This window comes from Rutilus rutilus, assembly GCF_951802725.1.
Source record: "Rutilus rutilus genome assembly, chromosome: 1".
Lineage (NCBI taxonomy): Eukaryota > Metazoa > Chordata > Actinopteri > Cypriniformes > Leuciscidae > Rutilus > Rutilus rutilus.
The window spans coordinates 48714698-48730640 of record NC_140209.1 but is presented as its reverse complement, the minus strand read 5'-3'; the positions used below and the strand labels follow the sequence as shown (position 1 = coordinate 48730640).

At 38.0% G+C, this 15943-nt stretch overlaps 1 protein-coding gene across 3 annotated transcripts in view; it reads left to right on the top strand.

The window, feature by feature from the left end:
* Positions 1-15943, top strand: part of spop (speckle type BTB/POZ protein) — an 81010-nt gene that overhangs the window by 35426 nt on the left and 29641 nt on the right. For all 3 annotated transcript variants that reach the window (XM_084409853.1, XM_084409855.1, XM_084409854.1), the window contains exons 3-5: positions 5701-6024; positions 10066-10187; positions 10300-10451. In XM_084409853.1, coding sequence (XP_084265979.1) covers positions 5947-6024; positions 10066-10187; positions 10300-10451 — 352 coding nt within the window. In that variant the 5' untranslated portion in view covers positions 5701-5946. The remainder of the gene's footprint in view (positions 1-5700; positions 6025-10065; positions 10188-10299; positions 10452-15943) is intronic.

Here is a 15943-nt window from a genome sequence, read left to right as displayed (position 1 = left end):
GTTGCACTCTGAAGGCTATTTATTTAGAGAAAGCAGCAATGAAAAATGCATTATTTTTGTAATTTGTGTCTTAGGAGCATGCAAAGATGCAAATTATACATTGTTGATAAGGGAACTAAGCATCTTATTTTCTTTCTTTTTTTTGCAGACTCTGGTGTGAAAGGCTTCTAGTGTGAATATGTTAGCCTTACTGTTATCTATAAGGTAGTGTGCTCCAAAACAATGACAACATTTGCATTTATAAGATGTAAGCGTTCAAAACTTAGTCTCACTTCCGGCAGGATGGATCAATGATTTTGATGGCATCACTCTGCACTTCAGCTTCTCATCAGATTTTCTGTCCAATCAAATGCTCTCTAGAATCTGAAGCGTCCCACCCTTCTACATTAGAAATAGACACTGAACAACCTATGGCTAAAATATGTAAATATGCTTTCCATTGTGGCGAATGAAGTCTGGTGGTTTCGCATTACTGTCATGCGAACCGCGGCAGCGTGCAAACAGTCTGTGCGCAGTCCAGACCCAAAACATATCGGACCCATTTGAATTCTGCACAAAACCCTATATTTTAAAGCGACATTGAGGAGATTAGCGGGGAACTGCTGCTTTATCAAGCTCAACGGATCTGGCTGAGCTGTGATATAAACGAAACGTTACTGGCTACTTAAAAAAAAAGGGGAGGAGCTTTCTTTGTTCTCTATGCACTCCTAAATTTTTGTAGGTAAAAAAGCGTCAAGCCCTGACAGTGTGTCGACCTAAAAATGGATTCTTTGATATGAAATTAAGACTTTAACATCAGCTGTCTATTAAATCTCTAGATAATGTATGCGTGGTTCCAGTTATGAAGTCATATATTGAATAGTTTGCTAACTAATGAACAGGATCACATGTAAAATATGCTGTTTCTTTGATCTGGTGTGTGCCTGCAAGCTCAGATTCCCTCTCTCATACCTCTCTGACATCTGTAGTGTGTGTGTGTGTGTGTGTGTGTGTATATCCTCGCCTGTTACTTGGCCCAGACGTAATCTGAGCATTTTCTGTGTTGATTTAGGGGGGGGAAATGTGTGGAATGGATTTACAGATTAAATGCAGCCGAAAGTGCTGTGCTTCTATTGGTAACTAAAAACAATTAAATTAAAAACTTTGTGAAATATAAGAATAAACTACAGCTTTGTGAATGATTCCAACTTTGTGGAAAATTTCTGTGGAGTTTTGTGCAAGCTGATTCTGTGTGGGCCTGCCTGTTACTTGTTACGGCATGGTGTGTAACCTGTTGTTTGTGTGTCTGTTTGTGTTTTCAGTGCAGGAAGGTAGTTAGCTGATTTGTGAGTGATATGTTGCCATAAGGTGAGTTTGTGTTGACAGAGCCGATAGATGGTGATCCAAAGACCAGTGGAAATTAAGTTCAGAAAGCAGATAACTGGAGACACATGATGGGAGACACGCGCGTGGAAATTAATTGCCAGGAAGTTGGTGGTAATTTGAATTGCAAATGGACACCAACTTGTTCCCCGACTTGAATGATTAATATTTTATTGTTTTACTGAGTGAAAATGCCACAAGTGTTTTTCATCAGAAACAAATAGCACACAGGAAGGAGGAGGGAAAAAAAGAGAGAGATTGGTTTAACTGATAATAATGAGTTGCAAGGTGTTGAATATTGTCTCTGCACATTAATTCCAGTGTGTGAAGTAGGGCTGGGTAATATATTGCACATGAGAGTAAAAAGATAAACTTTTTATAATACCTTTTTTAGTTTGACTTGCAGGTTTGGTGAATTTGTAAGTTTGACATCTATAAAATGAATAAATGAATTGATTACAGCTTACAGGTATACAGTGAAATTTCTGCAGCTGAAAATATTTGGCCAAAACAGCAAAAGGTTTTGGTTGAATTAGTTTTTTTTTTTTTGGTTTAATTAGTGCTTTTCCGATGACATGTTCTGTCATTGTGTATTGTGTGCACACAACTTTGATAAGATGCGTCATAGATTATTAATATATAAAAAAGGTGTAGCTAATGCTTTTATAACTGTTTATTATTATATTATTTCACGGCAAATACATTATTAAATATTCTTCCTTACAAGTCTTGGATGTTTTTAAATACTTCAACATTTTAAATCTATTTGGCTGAAATGACTATTCATTTGAAATTATTCTTTCACCAATCAGGAAATCACTCTTTTAAAGGGTTAGTTCACCCAAAAAATTTAAATTCGGTGCGAGAATGAGGTTCATTCTCGAGTTATGCAGCATGTTTGAGCTTCCACAAGAGCCAATGAGGTTCATTCTCGTGTTATGCAGCACGTTTGAGCTTCCACAGGAGCCAATGAGGTTCATTCTCGTGTTATGCAGCACGTTTGAGCTTCCACAAGAGCCAATGAGGTTCATTCTCGTGTTATGCAGCACGTTTGAGCTTCCACAAGAGCCAATGAGGTTCATTCTCGTGTTACGCAGCACATTTGAGCTTCACCAGGAGCCAATGAGGTTCATTCTCGTGTTACGCAGCACGTTTGAGCTTCCACAAGAGCCAATGAGGTTCATTCTCGTGTTACGCAGCACGTTTGAGCTTCCACAAGAGCCAATGAGGTTCATTCTCGTGTTACGCAGCATGTTTGAGCTTCCACAAGAGCCAATGAGGTTCATTCTCGTGTTATGCAGCACGTTTGAGCTTCCACAGGAGCCAATGAGGTTCATTCTCGTGTTACGCAGCATGTTTGAGCTTCCACAAGAGCCAATGAGGTTCATTCTCGTGTTACGCAGCACGTTTGAGCTTCCACAAGAGCCAATGAGGTTCATTCATTATCGTGTTACGCAGCACGTTTGAGCTTCCACAAGAGCCAATGAGGTTCATTCTCGTGTTATGCAGCACGTTTGAGCTTCCACAAGAGCCAATGAGGTTCATTCTCGTGTTATGCAGCACGTTTGAGCTTCACCAGGAGCCAATGAGGTTCATTCTCGTGTTACGCAGCACGTTTGAGCTTCCACAAGAGCCAATGAGGTTCATTCTCGTGTTACGCAGCACGTTTGAGCTTCCACAGGAGCCAATGAGGTTCATTCTCGTGTTATGCAGCACGTTTGAGCTTCCACAAGAGCCAGTTAGGTTCATTCTCGTGTTACGCAGCACGTTTGGGCTTCCACAAGAGCCAATGAGGTTCATTCTCGTGTTACGCAGCACGTTTGAGCTTCCACAAGAGCCAATGAGGTTCATTCTCGAGTTTGCAGCACGTTTGAGCTTCCACAAGAGCCAATGAGGTTCATTCTCGAGTTTGCAGCACGTTTGAGCTTCCACAAGAGCCAGTTAGGTTCATTCTCGTGTTACGCAGCACGTTTGAGCTTCCACAAGAGCCAATGAGGTTCATTCTCGTGTTACGCAGCACGTTTGAGCTTCCACAAGAGCCAATGAGGTTCATTCTCGTGTTATGCAGCACATTTGAGCTTCACCAGGAGCCAATGAGGTTCATTCTCGTGTTACGCAGCACGTTTGAGCTTCCACAAGAGCCAATGAGGTTCATTCTCGTGTTATGCAGCACGTTTGAGCTTCACCAGGAGCCAATGAGGTTCATTCTCGTGTTATGCAGCACGTTTGAGCTTCCACAAGAGCCAATGAGGTTCATTCTCGTGCATCAAGCAGGATTGGTTTAGCTTTTGTTTGCTAAACAATGTTTATATGTGAATAAAAGACTACATGAAATCTGATCATATAAAACGATTGAGTCTCCTGACTCTCCTCAGAAAATTTGGACTAAACTGCTCGACTCGACTTCATCTCTTTATGAACTTTTTGAAGCGTCAAAGTGGTAGTTGCGTAGCTGCCAATGGAAAGCTCTCAGATTTAAAATATCTTAATTTGTATTTTGAAGATGGACGAAAGTCTTATGGTTTTGGAACTATATAAGGTGAGTAAATGATATAATTTTCACTTTTGGGTGAACTAACCCTTTAAGCTGTTTTAGAGCAAATATATAAAAATTTAGTTGTAATTTGACTGTATCATCCAGTCCTAGTGTGTAGGTGGGAAATGGATGAGTTGCTCTGTACTTCTGAAAAGTTTTGAATTGACCTTTTCATTCTCCTAATGTTTTTTTTTTTTTTTTTCTCCTTCCCACAATACACTTTGTTTTGCACTTTGTTCGTTTTTTTTCTCCGTCATGTACTCTCTCTCACTGTCTTCTTCAAATCGCTGCACAGTTTCCGGAAGGTTCCGCCGGGCCATGGTCTATCCTTTCAATCAGATGCTAATTAAGGGAAAGAAACGTCTCCGTCTCCCTCGCTCGCAGACGAAGGGACGTGCAGGTTGAGTGAGAAAGGGGAGAGAGGAGTGCAAGACGGTAAAAATGGAGAAAGGAATGAGAAATGAAAGGTTGATTAGGTCGCTTCAGATTGAGAAAAGAGAAGATAATACTTGTATTTTTTTTTTTTTAAGTTTGGTTAAAATCAAAGGTCACCCAGTCGACATGTCTAGTAAATGTTCAACTTTTCATAACTTTGTGATCTGACCGCAGAAAATCTCACTGTTCTGTGAAGTAAATTAAAAAGTTACCTACATGTGACGTCTTTTAATAAAGACGATTCTACCCTTCTCATGACCATGAGGATCTTTAACCATGACCATGTGTTCTTTAAACATTTATAAATGTCATGCACAAAGCGAGAAATTTACTTTGTTGCTTTAATTGGTTATTCTGTCGGACTGTTTTTACATCCATTAATTAGCCGTATTAATGACTTACTGTACTGTTAGACAAGTGGCTAGTTTGGTGTTTCTGGTCAGTTCATTAATGGCTGGGGTGTAGCCAGCTAACGATTAAAGTGCCTTAATTAGCAGCAGGGATAGAAAAATAAGGATTAGTCCTGAGGTTCTGTTTTATTTATTTATTTTTTGATCTGAAGAAAAAAAGATTGAAAAGGTTTAAGGTTCAGAGGGTTGAGGGGAAATGAACAAGAGAGCCAATAGAATGATGAATGTGCTTTTCTTCTGGAAAAGGGAGGAGGGCTGTTTCACACAAGGGGAAAAGAAGAAATATTTTTTCCCTCTAGCATTATAAGCATGTTGCTTTGACAGATTTAAACGCGCTGTAGTTGCTGACGGTGCTTCAGAGGTCTGGCTTTTACAGTAGTACTTAGTACTTACTTAGACGTACTGAACTAGATCAACAAAATGGAGATCAAACATCCATCTTTATTTGGTGGTTTGTTTGATTCTGCATATTTTTGTGGTTCGTGCATATGTTCAAGAAAGATGGTAGACCTGTTTGCACAATGTGCAAAATCAACAAATCAGGTGTTTTCTTTTTTATAAAGAACAGTCTGGAATTGTCTGTTTTTGATTTGCTGAAGGTGGATGTTTATGGTGAATCAGTTGTCCAATCTCTCCACTTTAACACATTTATTTATAAAATAATTATTTTATCATTTTTGATATGATTTATTTATATACATTTATAAACTACAGACATTTATTATAATAGTAGGAATTGTAGTGTTTATTAATAGTAATTCTGTTCAAAGTTGTATAACAAATGTAAATCTATTTATTTATAGGCTAATAATAATATTACTTTGCTCACAATAAACAATTCATTCAAGTTATGTAGCGGCCCAGCATCATTTCTAAGATCAGAGTTTAAAGCCTTTCACTACAAGAGTTTGATATAAATAATCAATCTGTTTCTGCTCTCTGTATTCTCTACTACAGGATAAACTGAACAGCTCACAGAAAAAACACTTCAAGGTTCTGCCTGCATTCCCTTCATGTTCTCTGGGTTACGCTGAACACGAGTGTGTGCCCGGATCCTGGCGGCGGCTGTGAAGTACACATGCGTGCGTGTGCATGTATTTGCTTCTGAGTGAGTAATCACGTGTGTGCGTTTTGACGGGGACGTTCTGCGGTGGCTGGCGTAGTGACCCTCCCCCTGCCCCACCCCCACGCTCAAAACTGGCGATGTCCAGGGTGCCGAGTCCGCCCCCTCCTGCTGAAATGACCAGCGGCCCTGTGGCCGAAAGCTGGTGTTACACACAGGTGAGTGTGTGTGTGTGTGCGTGTGTGGTTCTGGGTCTGTGAATCTACTACAGTGGTGCTCGATTCTGCTTGTTCACCTTCATAGTGAGCTTCATGTCTAATTAAACACACCTGAACACGTTAATCAAACTCAATGGGTTCAGTTCAAAATTACAGGCAGGTGTGTTGGTGCAAGACTGGAACTAAAGTGTGCAGGAAACTAGGGGTGCGTCTCGATCAGCTCCCTAGTTCAGCCTCATGTGGAGCGATGCTCATTGTGTTCCCTAAAGGCGGGTATACGCTGTGCGATTTTCGTCCGATTTTGAGGCGAATTCTGACTCGTGCGACTCTTTTTCGTGTCGGTCCGATTTTCAGCTTTGTCGTGCGTCGTTTGTCGTGCAGTGTTCGTGCAGTGTACAGGGGGAAACGAGAGGCGATTAACCTCTCCCGACCGGCAATCGGATGGTCGGATGAATTTCTGGCATGTTAGAAATTTTGGTCGCTCCTCGTGACTATATCGCGCAGTTGAAGCAGAGATACGAACCGATTGCCCTAAACTCAGCGTTTTTCCCTCACTGCGCCTGCACGAAAACAGAAGTTTAACCATTTCATATGCAGCTAAAAAAAAAAGGGAGATCTTTAAGTTCTGTAGTTCAAACTAGCTACAAATTACTGTTGCTTACCTCCAGTTCGTGTTGCAAAATGGATTAACCATTACCCACTTCTTCCAAGCCACCTGCGATGTACCCTTTGCTTCTTTTATTAATTTGTTAAACAATGTTTTTGAAATAAAGCTGTTTTTAATTTTCATTGATGAATTATTGCAGTGGTCGGACATATTATAGACGGTTAATAATTAATTATATGCCTATAATTCATTGTAATCGACTTAAATGTTTTAGACAATTTTCAATGAGGAAGAGTAAGCTTCTGTGTGATATTTTATTATCCTCACAGCGCGTTGGTTTTGCATGATGCGCTATGAAATTATTGCGTGGCAATTTAACAGCCTATCACTTTAATAAAAGTAGCCTTTCCTAATAATAATAATAATAATAATAATAATACACAATAATACTAATAATAATTTAACCCTCATGTGGTTCATGTCATTTTTGACTGGAGAAGATTTTCTTTTTCCTGAAAATACTAGTTAATGTTATCGCATTGAACTGAAACTTAGTGACTTTGTTCACAGAGACTATAACAACTTGTCCAAATTTTTTTTTTTTTACTTTTTTTACTTTTTTTGTGGTGTTTTTTTCACCTTGTTACACTTATGGTGTTCCCAGTCAAAAATGACAGGCCTACACAAAATAGCTTATAAATCCCTCGTTATGCTATATTATCCCCAAAAATTGGATTCAATCTTTTTATCAACTTGTTTCCTTTCAATTAGGACTGGTTTTGTATTCAATTTTCAAACAGTTTAATTGTAGGAGTCATTTATCCGAGCTTATGCACCTCAGTTTTTGAGTGAAAAAAGCATTATTTGTTAATAATTTTGGCAATATTGAGAAAAATGCCTACTATCAAATAAATGAGGCCTATGAATAATCAGATGCAAATATAAATATAAAACCAGTCCTAATTGAAAGAGACCAAGTGGACAAAAAGATTGAATCCAAGATTGGGTGAAAATATGGTATAATGCGTGATTTATAAGCTATTTTTTATAGGCCGGTCATTTTTGACCGGGAACACCACAAGTGTGACTATGTGCCATATTTTTTACAAAACAAAAGTTTCAAAACAAAATTCCTGGTGAAATATTAGAGTAGACTAGTGTGATCAACAGTAGCCATTTTTTCATTTTTTTTTTTCATATTTCCAAATTTACTCATAAATTATTTGTTTTTTACTCAAAAAATGAGATGCCTACTCTCAGATAAATGAGGCCCATGATTAATCAGATGCAAACAGAAATATAAAACCAGTCCTAATTGAAAGAGAACAAGTTGACAAAAAGATTGAATCCAAGATTGGGTGAAAATATGGTATAATGAGTGATTTATAAGCTTTTTTTTATGGGCCTGTCATTTTTGACCGGGAACACCACAGGTGTTATAGGGTTTTGAACACCACATGAGGGTTAATACATAAATTGGAAATGCTAAATCATCTTGATATTGATAGCTGATGCTTGTTTTGACAATATCTCTGGATACATGATATCGTCTATAGGCGCAACCCGGCACAAGGGTTTATCTTGCTGATTCGCGCATATTTCACACGTATAGTGTGAGCAGTGAAGTCGCAGCTCGACGTTCGGACCCGTATAGTGTGAGCACAGAAATCCTGAGCTTTGGCTTTACATCGCATGCGATCTACTCGTTCAGTGTGAGTAGGTACCTTGCTGAAATCGCACAGACATCGCACAGTGTATGCCCACCTTAAACGGAAGTTATGAAGCACGAAACATAAATTATGTGAGCCAAAGCACTACACATAATGGCACACGATAGATGGTTTTTAGAAATAAAAAACAAAATTGTATTATATTTCAGCATAAACATCTCTAGACAGGTAATGAACATAATCTAGCTAACATTTATAATTTACTTACGGCTGAAATGTTGCACGTATATGTAACAAGCAAAGTATTTATAATGTACTTTAAATAACATTAACAAGTAATTTGAGAAAGATATCAGTTCTGCTGTTGTTCATAAATCCCAGTAGTGATGTTGTACAATGAGGACGTTGTCATGTCGCAGGAAATAGTGTCCCAGTGTGTAGTGAGCCAGGGTCCTTAATGTCCTTACTAGTGCCCGAATTCATGTACATGATATACTGATTCACGACCTAGGAAGCTAGAGAGCTGATTGAGATGCACCCTAGATTTCCAGGTGCAGATCTGAGCACCCTGGTGTCCCAGACACATAATAACCCTAATGTGATGATTATAAATGTCCAATCAACAGGCCCATGTGGGATTGGCGTACTTTTTTTTTTCTTTGCAAAATGTAATTAAAAGTAGTTTTGAAATAGCATTTTAAAGGTCAAAATTAACGCACCCTTGGAGCACCCTTGTTGTTTCAAATCCCTGTGAATTTTATCCTGTGGAACACAAATGGTGAAGTTTATCAGAATGTTCACGTTGTACTTTTTCATTCAACAAAATCATACAGTTCAAAAAGGACCAAAACACCATTAAGTCTTCTGAAAACATATAATAGCTTTAGAATCCAAAGTCTTTATTCACTTATTATCTTATTCAAAGAAATTAACATTTATTAATTATTTTGTATTTAATGGAAGTAAATTAATGTAAACTTAAATACAGTCAATAATAGAATATAGATAGAATAATATGGAACTAATATTGAATGTTTTTGAAAAGTCTCTTATGGGGTGGTCTCTCTTAGGCTGTATTTATTTGATCAAAAATACACCCCAGACAATAATATTGTGAAATATCATTAGAATTAAAAATAGCTGTTTTCTATTTGAATAAATTTTAAAATGCTATTTATTCCTGTGATGCAAAGCTGAATTTTCAGCATCATTATCCCAGTCTTCACTGTCACATGATCCTTCAAAAATCATTCTAATATGATGTTTTGCTGCTAAAAAAAAGAAAGTACGGAATTTAGAAATCTAAAAGTCTTTGCTGTCACTTCTGACCAATTTAATGCACCCTTGTTGAATAAAAAAGTATTAATTTCTTTAATAAACTTTAATAAAAAAGGATCTAGCAGTCTGTGTAAAACTATGTAATGGCCATTATCTTCTCTGTGTTTTGAGTGTGTGTGACTTCACAAGGTCCTCCAGCGTGTTCAGAATCCCCACGACTAGTGAAACATGTTCCATTAATGCCTTCATTTATCTCGCCTTCATTCTCCCCCAGTGTTTTTGTTTGAGGTTTTTTATTCCTTGTTCTCCCCATCCTGTTTGTTGTCAGAGCGCATTAAGATAAAAGGTGGTTTTGATGTGTCGCTTTTTGATGTCTTGGCCAACACTTGTGGATCTAATGTAGAAAAGGGTGGAGGGGAGGGTAGATGAATAAATGGAAGAATGAAGTGTCTTGTCTGTTATCTTTTTTCTTCTGTGTTTGTCCAGATCAAAGTGGTTAAGTTCTCCTATATGTGGACCATCAACAACTTCAGCTTCTGCCGGGAGGAGATGGGCGAGGTCATCAAAAGCTCCACGTTCTCCTCAGGGGCCAATGACAAGCTCAAATGGTAGGAAGGGAAGGAGCACACTTGGATTTGCATTACATAAAAAAAAATAAAAAAATATTTTTATTGAAATAAAGCCTGTCTGCTGATGCAAGATTCTTTGTTTTTTGAGCAGGTGTTTGCGAGTGAATCCAAAAGGTCTGGATGAAGAGAGTAAAGATTATCTGTCGCTCTATCTTCTCCTGGTCAGCTGTCCTAAGAGCGAGGTTCGGGCCAAGTTCAAGTTCTCCATCCTTAACGCCAAGGGCGAGGAAACCAAAGCTATGGGTAAGATGTTGATTAAACTCTAAAGATTATAAAAAAAGATATATAAAAAATATATGTATTATTATCTGGTGAAGGGCTGAGCAGTAAAATACGGTTAGACCATGGTGTGGTAGATATTTACTGCCTTTTTAGTGTTGGTTTATGTCCAAGTTCCCAAAAAACAATGACCATTTTAAAGGTGCTTCATTAAATTTTTTTTAAAAACCTGTTACATGAACCTCTAAGACTAGTCTTACAAGTTAGACATCACATTTTTTTCTTCATATGTTTTTTTAAATCAGTTACATAAAAACGTAGATTGGCCTATTTGATACCGAAAAGTAACACTGACTGTCCCTGACTAACTGCTAGTGGGCCATATTAGAATAATGGCTATGTTTATGCAACGGGCCTGGTTTCACAGACAAGGTTTAAATCTAGTCACAGACTAAAATGCATGTTTGAGCTGTTTGGACTGAAAACGATTAACACTGACAGATCTTAAAATATATAAGTGCCTTTGTTTTGTCTCAAGATGCACACCAGTAAGTTTTTTTTTTTTCTTTTTTCTAAGGCATGTTTATAAAATCTGTCCTAATTGAACTAAGGCCTGATCCTGGCTTAGTCTAAGCCTTGTCTGTGAAACCAGGCCAAAGTATTTTATTATTATTATTTAATATATAAACTGTTTTTACATTGGTTTTCCAGACAAAATAACTATATCGTTACAGTGAATTAAAATTGCTTACTGTATTTCGTCATACCGCCCAACTCTAATCTAGTGTATAATTTGATCTCTTAAAAAAAAAAAAAAACCTTTTTTTTTGTATAAGCAGAAGCAAATTTCTTTCTCGCATACTCATCACATTTACTGTTTTATGAAACATTTATTTAATCAGTGTTTTTGCAAACTAGCACAGTATCACTTGATTCCTTTAGGGAGCTGTAGATGCTACAGACGCGGATACCTGCGAAACAGAGTTAATCAGACTAGCATGCCTTTGAAAGTGTGAATGGTCTTGTATTTCCTGTGAAAGTAATAACATTCAATGTGAACCTTTCCCCTTGTAATATTAAATTTGAGGAAGGCGACAGTGTTTTAATTGAGATTTTTTTGGGGGGTGATGGCCTTAGGGCTGTCTTGTTTGATTGGTGTATGAGAGTTACAGAGGTTTTGGCCTTCAGTGGAACTGAATTTCACTCGCTCAGACGGAGCAACTTCATGGCTGATTTCAGTGTCTGCCTTTTTTTAAACCAAGTATTATTCATAGCTGGGGTGGTGTATTTCTTTAAGGTGGTTTTGTTATTCGCATAGGGAAAACATTTCTGATATGCTGGCGTGGATGTTAAAACCCGACGAATTTATACGTTTTTATAAATATACAAAGTTATACTGAAAAGATCAATATGTATGATAAGAGTGTGGGTATGTGTGCGTTAGGTCGGTGAACTCTGTAGCTCACAGGGTCATGGAGTTATGGTATAGAGAAGAAATAGTGCCTTAAAAGTTTTTATTTGTTTGTTTGGTGAGAAACATTTTAATGTGCAACTAAACTTTCTGCTTTCCCCGAACACAATTCTGTCATCATTTACTCACCATCATGTCACACCTTTCTTCCATGGAACACAAAGTGAGAAATGTTGTACCATTTGCTGTTTTTCATGCAATTTACAATGTATGAAGACTGTATTTTTTAAAGGAGTCATCAGATGCAAAATTCGCTTTTATATGGTATTTGCATATAAATGTGTCTTTGCAGTGTGTGTGGACACAACCACCATACAATGAAAGCAATCCATTCACACCGTTTTTTTTTTTTTTTTATCCTCAAAAAGTCTAAACACTCTCAACAAGCCGTTTGGATTTTCTGAGCAATATGATGTCATATTGCTTATGCTCCGCCCACGGCCGCGGGCTGTCCCGTATTAGCATATTTCCGCCCTCAGCCATTTGTATACTGTCTGCCAAGGCAGCACTTTACATGTCTTGTGTCGACACCCCCCATGGAAAAGAGGGGTGGGGTGAACAGTTGCTCATTATTTAAAGAGACATGCACCGAAAACGGGTCGCTGTGAACAGACCTGTTTTTAAGGTAACAATTGTGTTTTTACACAACCAGTGAGGAATTTTAACAAAAAGTACTTTAACATGACAAACGTTTACAAACCAAACTTTACATGAAGACCCTAAAGAATCACACCAACTTGTGGAAAATGGGCATCCGATGACCCCTTTAAGCTTCAAAAAGGATGCAAAAGCAACATATAAGTGACTATATGACTTGTGCACTATATTTTGGGTGTTTCAAAGCCATATGATTGATTTGTGTCACAAACAGACCGAAAATCTTCCCCATCATTTAGCTGTTAACCACTGTGACTGATCATTGAGTGAGTTAGTGAGTGAAACTCGAGAACTGGATCATGAACAAATCTTCCATTTTGTGAGCTGAATCAACTGCCAAGGACAACTGGGGCAAATTTCAAGGAAATTTAAAATTTTGTGTGTATATATCACAAAATATTTGGACCGTATTATGATACTTAAATTTGTAGAGATTGGTGGCTCTAGTGTTCATCCACTTCTATTACATGCAAAGTTTGTCAGGGATATTCACCTTTTGTGTTGAACAAAAGAGATTTGGAAAGAAAGTAAATGATGACTGGACTTGCTTTTTTTTTTTTTTTGGTCCTTTAAAACTCTCATCACGAAATATCTGCTTGTTTGAGGAACAACAGTAAATGCTTTCTTTTTTCTTTGTTCACTGTGAACTGTAAATCGCTATCATTAAAATACGTTTCCCCCCCCCCCCCCCCCACCAACGTTTTTGATCACCCCAGAATATTTTGTTGTATGAATATCTGAACATGCAATATATCAAAAGAAAGAACAGACCCTCTGTAAAAAAAAGTTTTATTCTAGCTTGCATTCTTTTTTTTTTTTTTTTATTCTGAGTTTGGCGGGGAAAGAGTTAATGGCCTATGAACAAAACTGTAAATGCACATTAACATATAGATTTTGACCTAAAATTGTCCTCAACCTGTACTTGTGTGATTTCAGGCAAGGTGAGCTTAAGCTGGTAAACCGCCCCTGAATAATCCTTGCGCAGATTCTGGCAGTTTTATATGAGCCTGTATTAGATGTTTCACAAAAGATTGCGTGCATCCTAGAGAGATGAAACCGATATGCGGGCAGCAGTCACACTCATCTTTTTGAAGAATCTCACATATGAGCAGAAGGAACATGAGTGAAAGAAAGAGAAAAGGGTGCCAGATTGTGGCAGCGAGATGAGAGGTTGAACAACCCTGTCTCTCATTTTCCAATTTTCTCATTTTCTGCACCTTAATGGGCGAGAAGGCGCTCCTTGTGTTTTGTCCCGCACTCCCCCCACTCCTACACTCAACATTCTCTCCATTTAGCGCCCCTCCGGAATGTGGGGAGGGTGACGTGCTTGGGGCGTCCCCGGGGACAAAGAAGCACCGACAGCCTCCTTACAGTGGATGGGGAGAGTTTTTAAAGCGGGACGCAGGATGAAAATATGGCAGCAGAAATTGCTCTATCGGTTCTGGATCATTTAGAATCCAATTTAATCCTGCCCTCCTCCTGGGGGAGAGCGAGATGAACGAGAGAGAAGGGGGGAGGAGGGGTGAAGCAGAAGTGGAGAGAGAGAAATAAAAACAAAGTAAAGTGCTTTAATTAAGAGGGCTATGAGAAGGCACTGGGACTCTGCAGCATGACTTGTGTTTATGGAGTCAGTCCTACGCATGACACCGAGCAAATAGAGGTGCAGAGGAACCTGTTCCCCTCTGAGGATCGATGATCAGGTTTGACGGACACATGAAACCAGTTTCAGGAGAACACTGTGTATGTAGTCTGCTGCAATGGCTTGCAGATTTCTTTCAGGTGCTGCTTGGTTTTTTTTTGAAGCAGGGGTCTTGTTTGTCTTGGAAAAAATATTTATTTTTATTTCAGCTCAAGTCAAATTTCCAGACGAATTGTGAACCTTAATGAGAGCTCCCAAGGAAGAAATCAAAGAACCACCTGAAGTGAAGGCAGAGATGCTCCAAAACCACCAATCACAAAACAATCACTAAACTCCACTTTGTAGCATAGAAGAAATAAAGTCCACAGAAGCAACGTATTACTTAAAATTAACACATTAAATAATACAGAAATTAACTTGTTACTAAATTCACGCAATAATTGACATTATGTAAATCTAAAGTACAAATTTATATAACAGACTATATCTATATGAACAAAGAAGTATATTTTAAATGTATGGCTATATTATTAGATAGGCTACTACATGGATAGGTCAGTAGAATTTATTTTACGTCATTACCATGATCATCTTTTGCTACATCCCATTTCCAATCAGAAGTACACTACTGTTCAAAAGTCAGTACGATTTTTTTTTTATGTTTTTGAAATACGTCAATTATGCTCACCACGGCTGCATTTATTTGATCAAAAATACATCAAAACCCGTAATACAGTAAATTCCTGTGATTGAATTTGATTTGATTTGAAATCAGCAGCCATTACTCCAGTCTCCAGTGTTCATGTTTTTAGTTTTTTTTTGTGAGTAGGCTTTTAGAAATGGATATTTCTAAAGAGGCATTGGGCTAATAGAGAAATGAAAGATTCACACCGATGTAGGTTAGATGGATGTTGGGTAGTGTATAAACTACCTAGCTGACGATCTCTGCTCTGCGTGCCGTGTGTAGTTATTCAGATGAGACTGCATGCTGGCAGATATTGATTCTGAACTTGCTTTATTGGCTATTGACCGTTTGATGAATATTTACACCACAGAGCTTTACTGCTATTGCTTTCAGCCCCGCGTGGTCCATAGCTGTTAATACTCCCGTAGATCAACATTTATAACGCTGACCGTTTCACTGTAAAGCCACAGAAGAATGAGGTTTTGCAACGTAACTGCTTTTGTGATATCCATTTAAGTCATTTGCAGTCTATACATGTATTAATCAGAGTAGGAAATATTTTTTTGGCCTGCCAACCACATTCACTGGTCAGTATCTAGTTTTATCAGTAGTTTTCATTCAAATACATGTGATATAAACACACATTTTATAAAGGTTACCCGTCACATCTGTGCAAAAAGTACCTGCATTCGCCTGCTGGCAGGTCTTGATTGCTATTAAACTAATGCTATTAAACTGTGTTTGTTTCTGTTGCTCTCATATATAGATTTTATATTTAAATACTTTGCCGTGCTCTCATGAAGCTGGACTTTTGACTAACAACATAAATTGTGGTCCAAATTGCAGCTTATTCTAGCCAAGAACCACCCAGAGATCTGACTTTTTACAGACCCAATCGAGACAAGCCAGTCTAAGCTGATGGTTTATCATATCAGACAGTTAAAGGTGTTTTGCTCTCTGTATGTTTGTATAGAAGTGTCAAGGTTAGAGGAATTATTGGATAGTGTTTACACTAGCGGATTGTGTTGATGCTGTTGTGAGAATGTCAGTTTACTCTCATTATT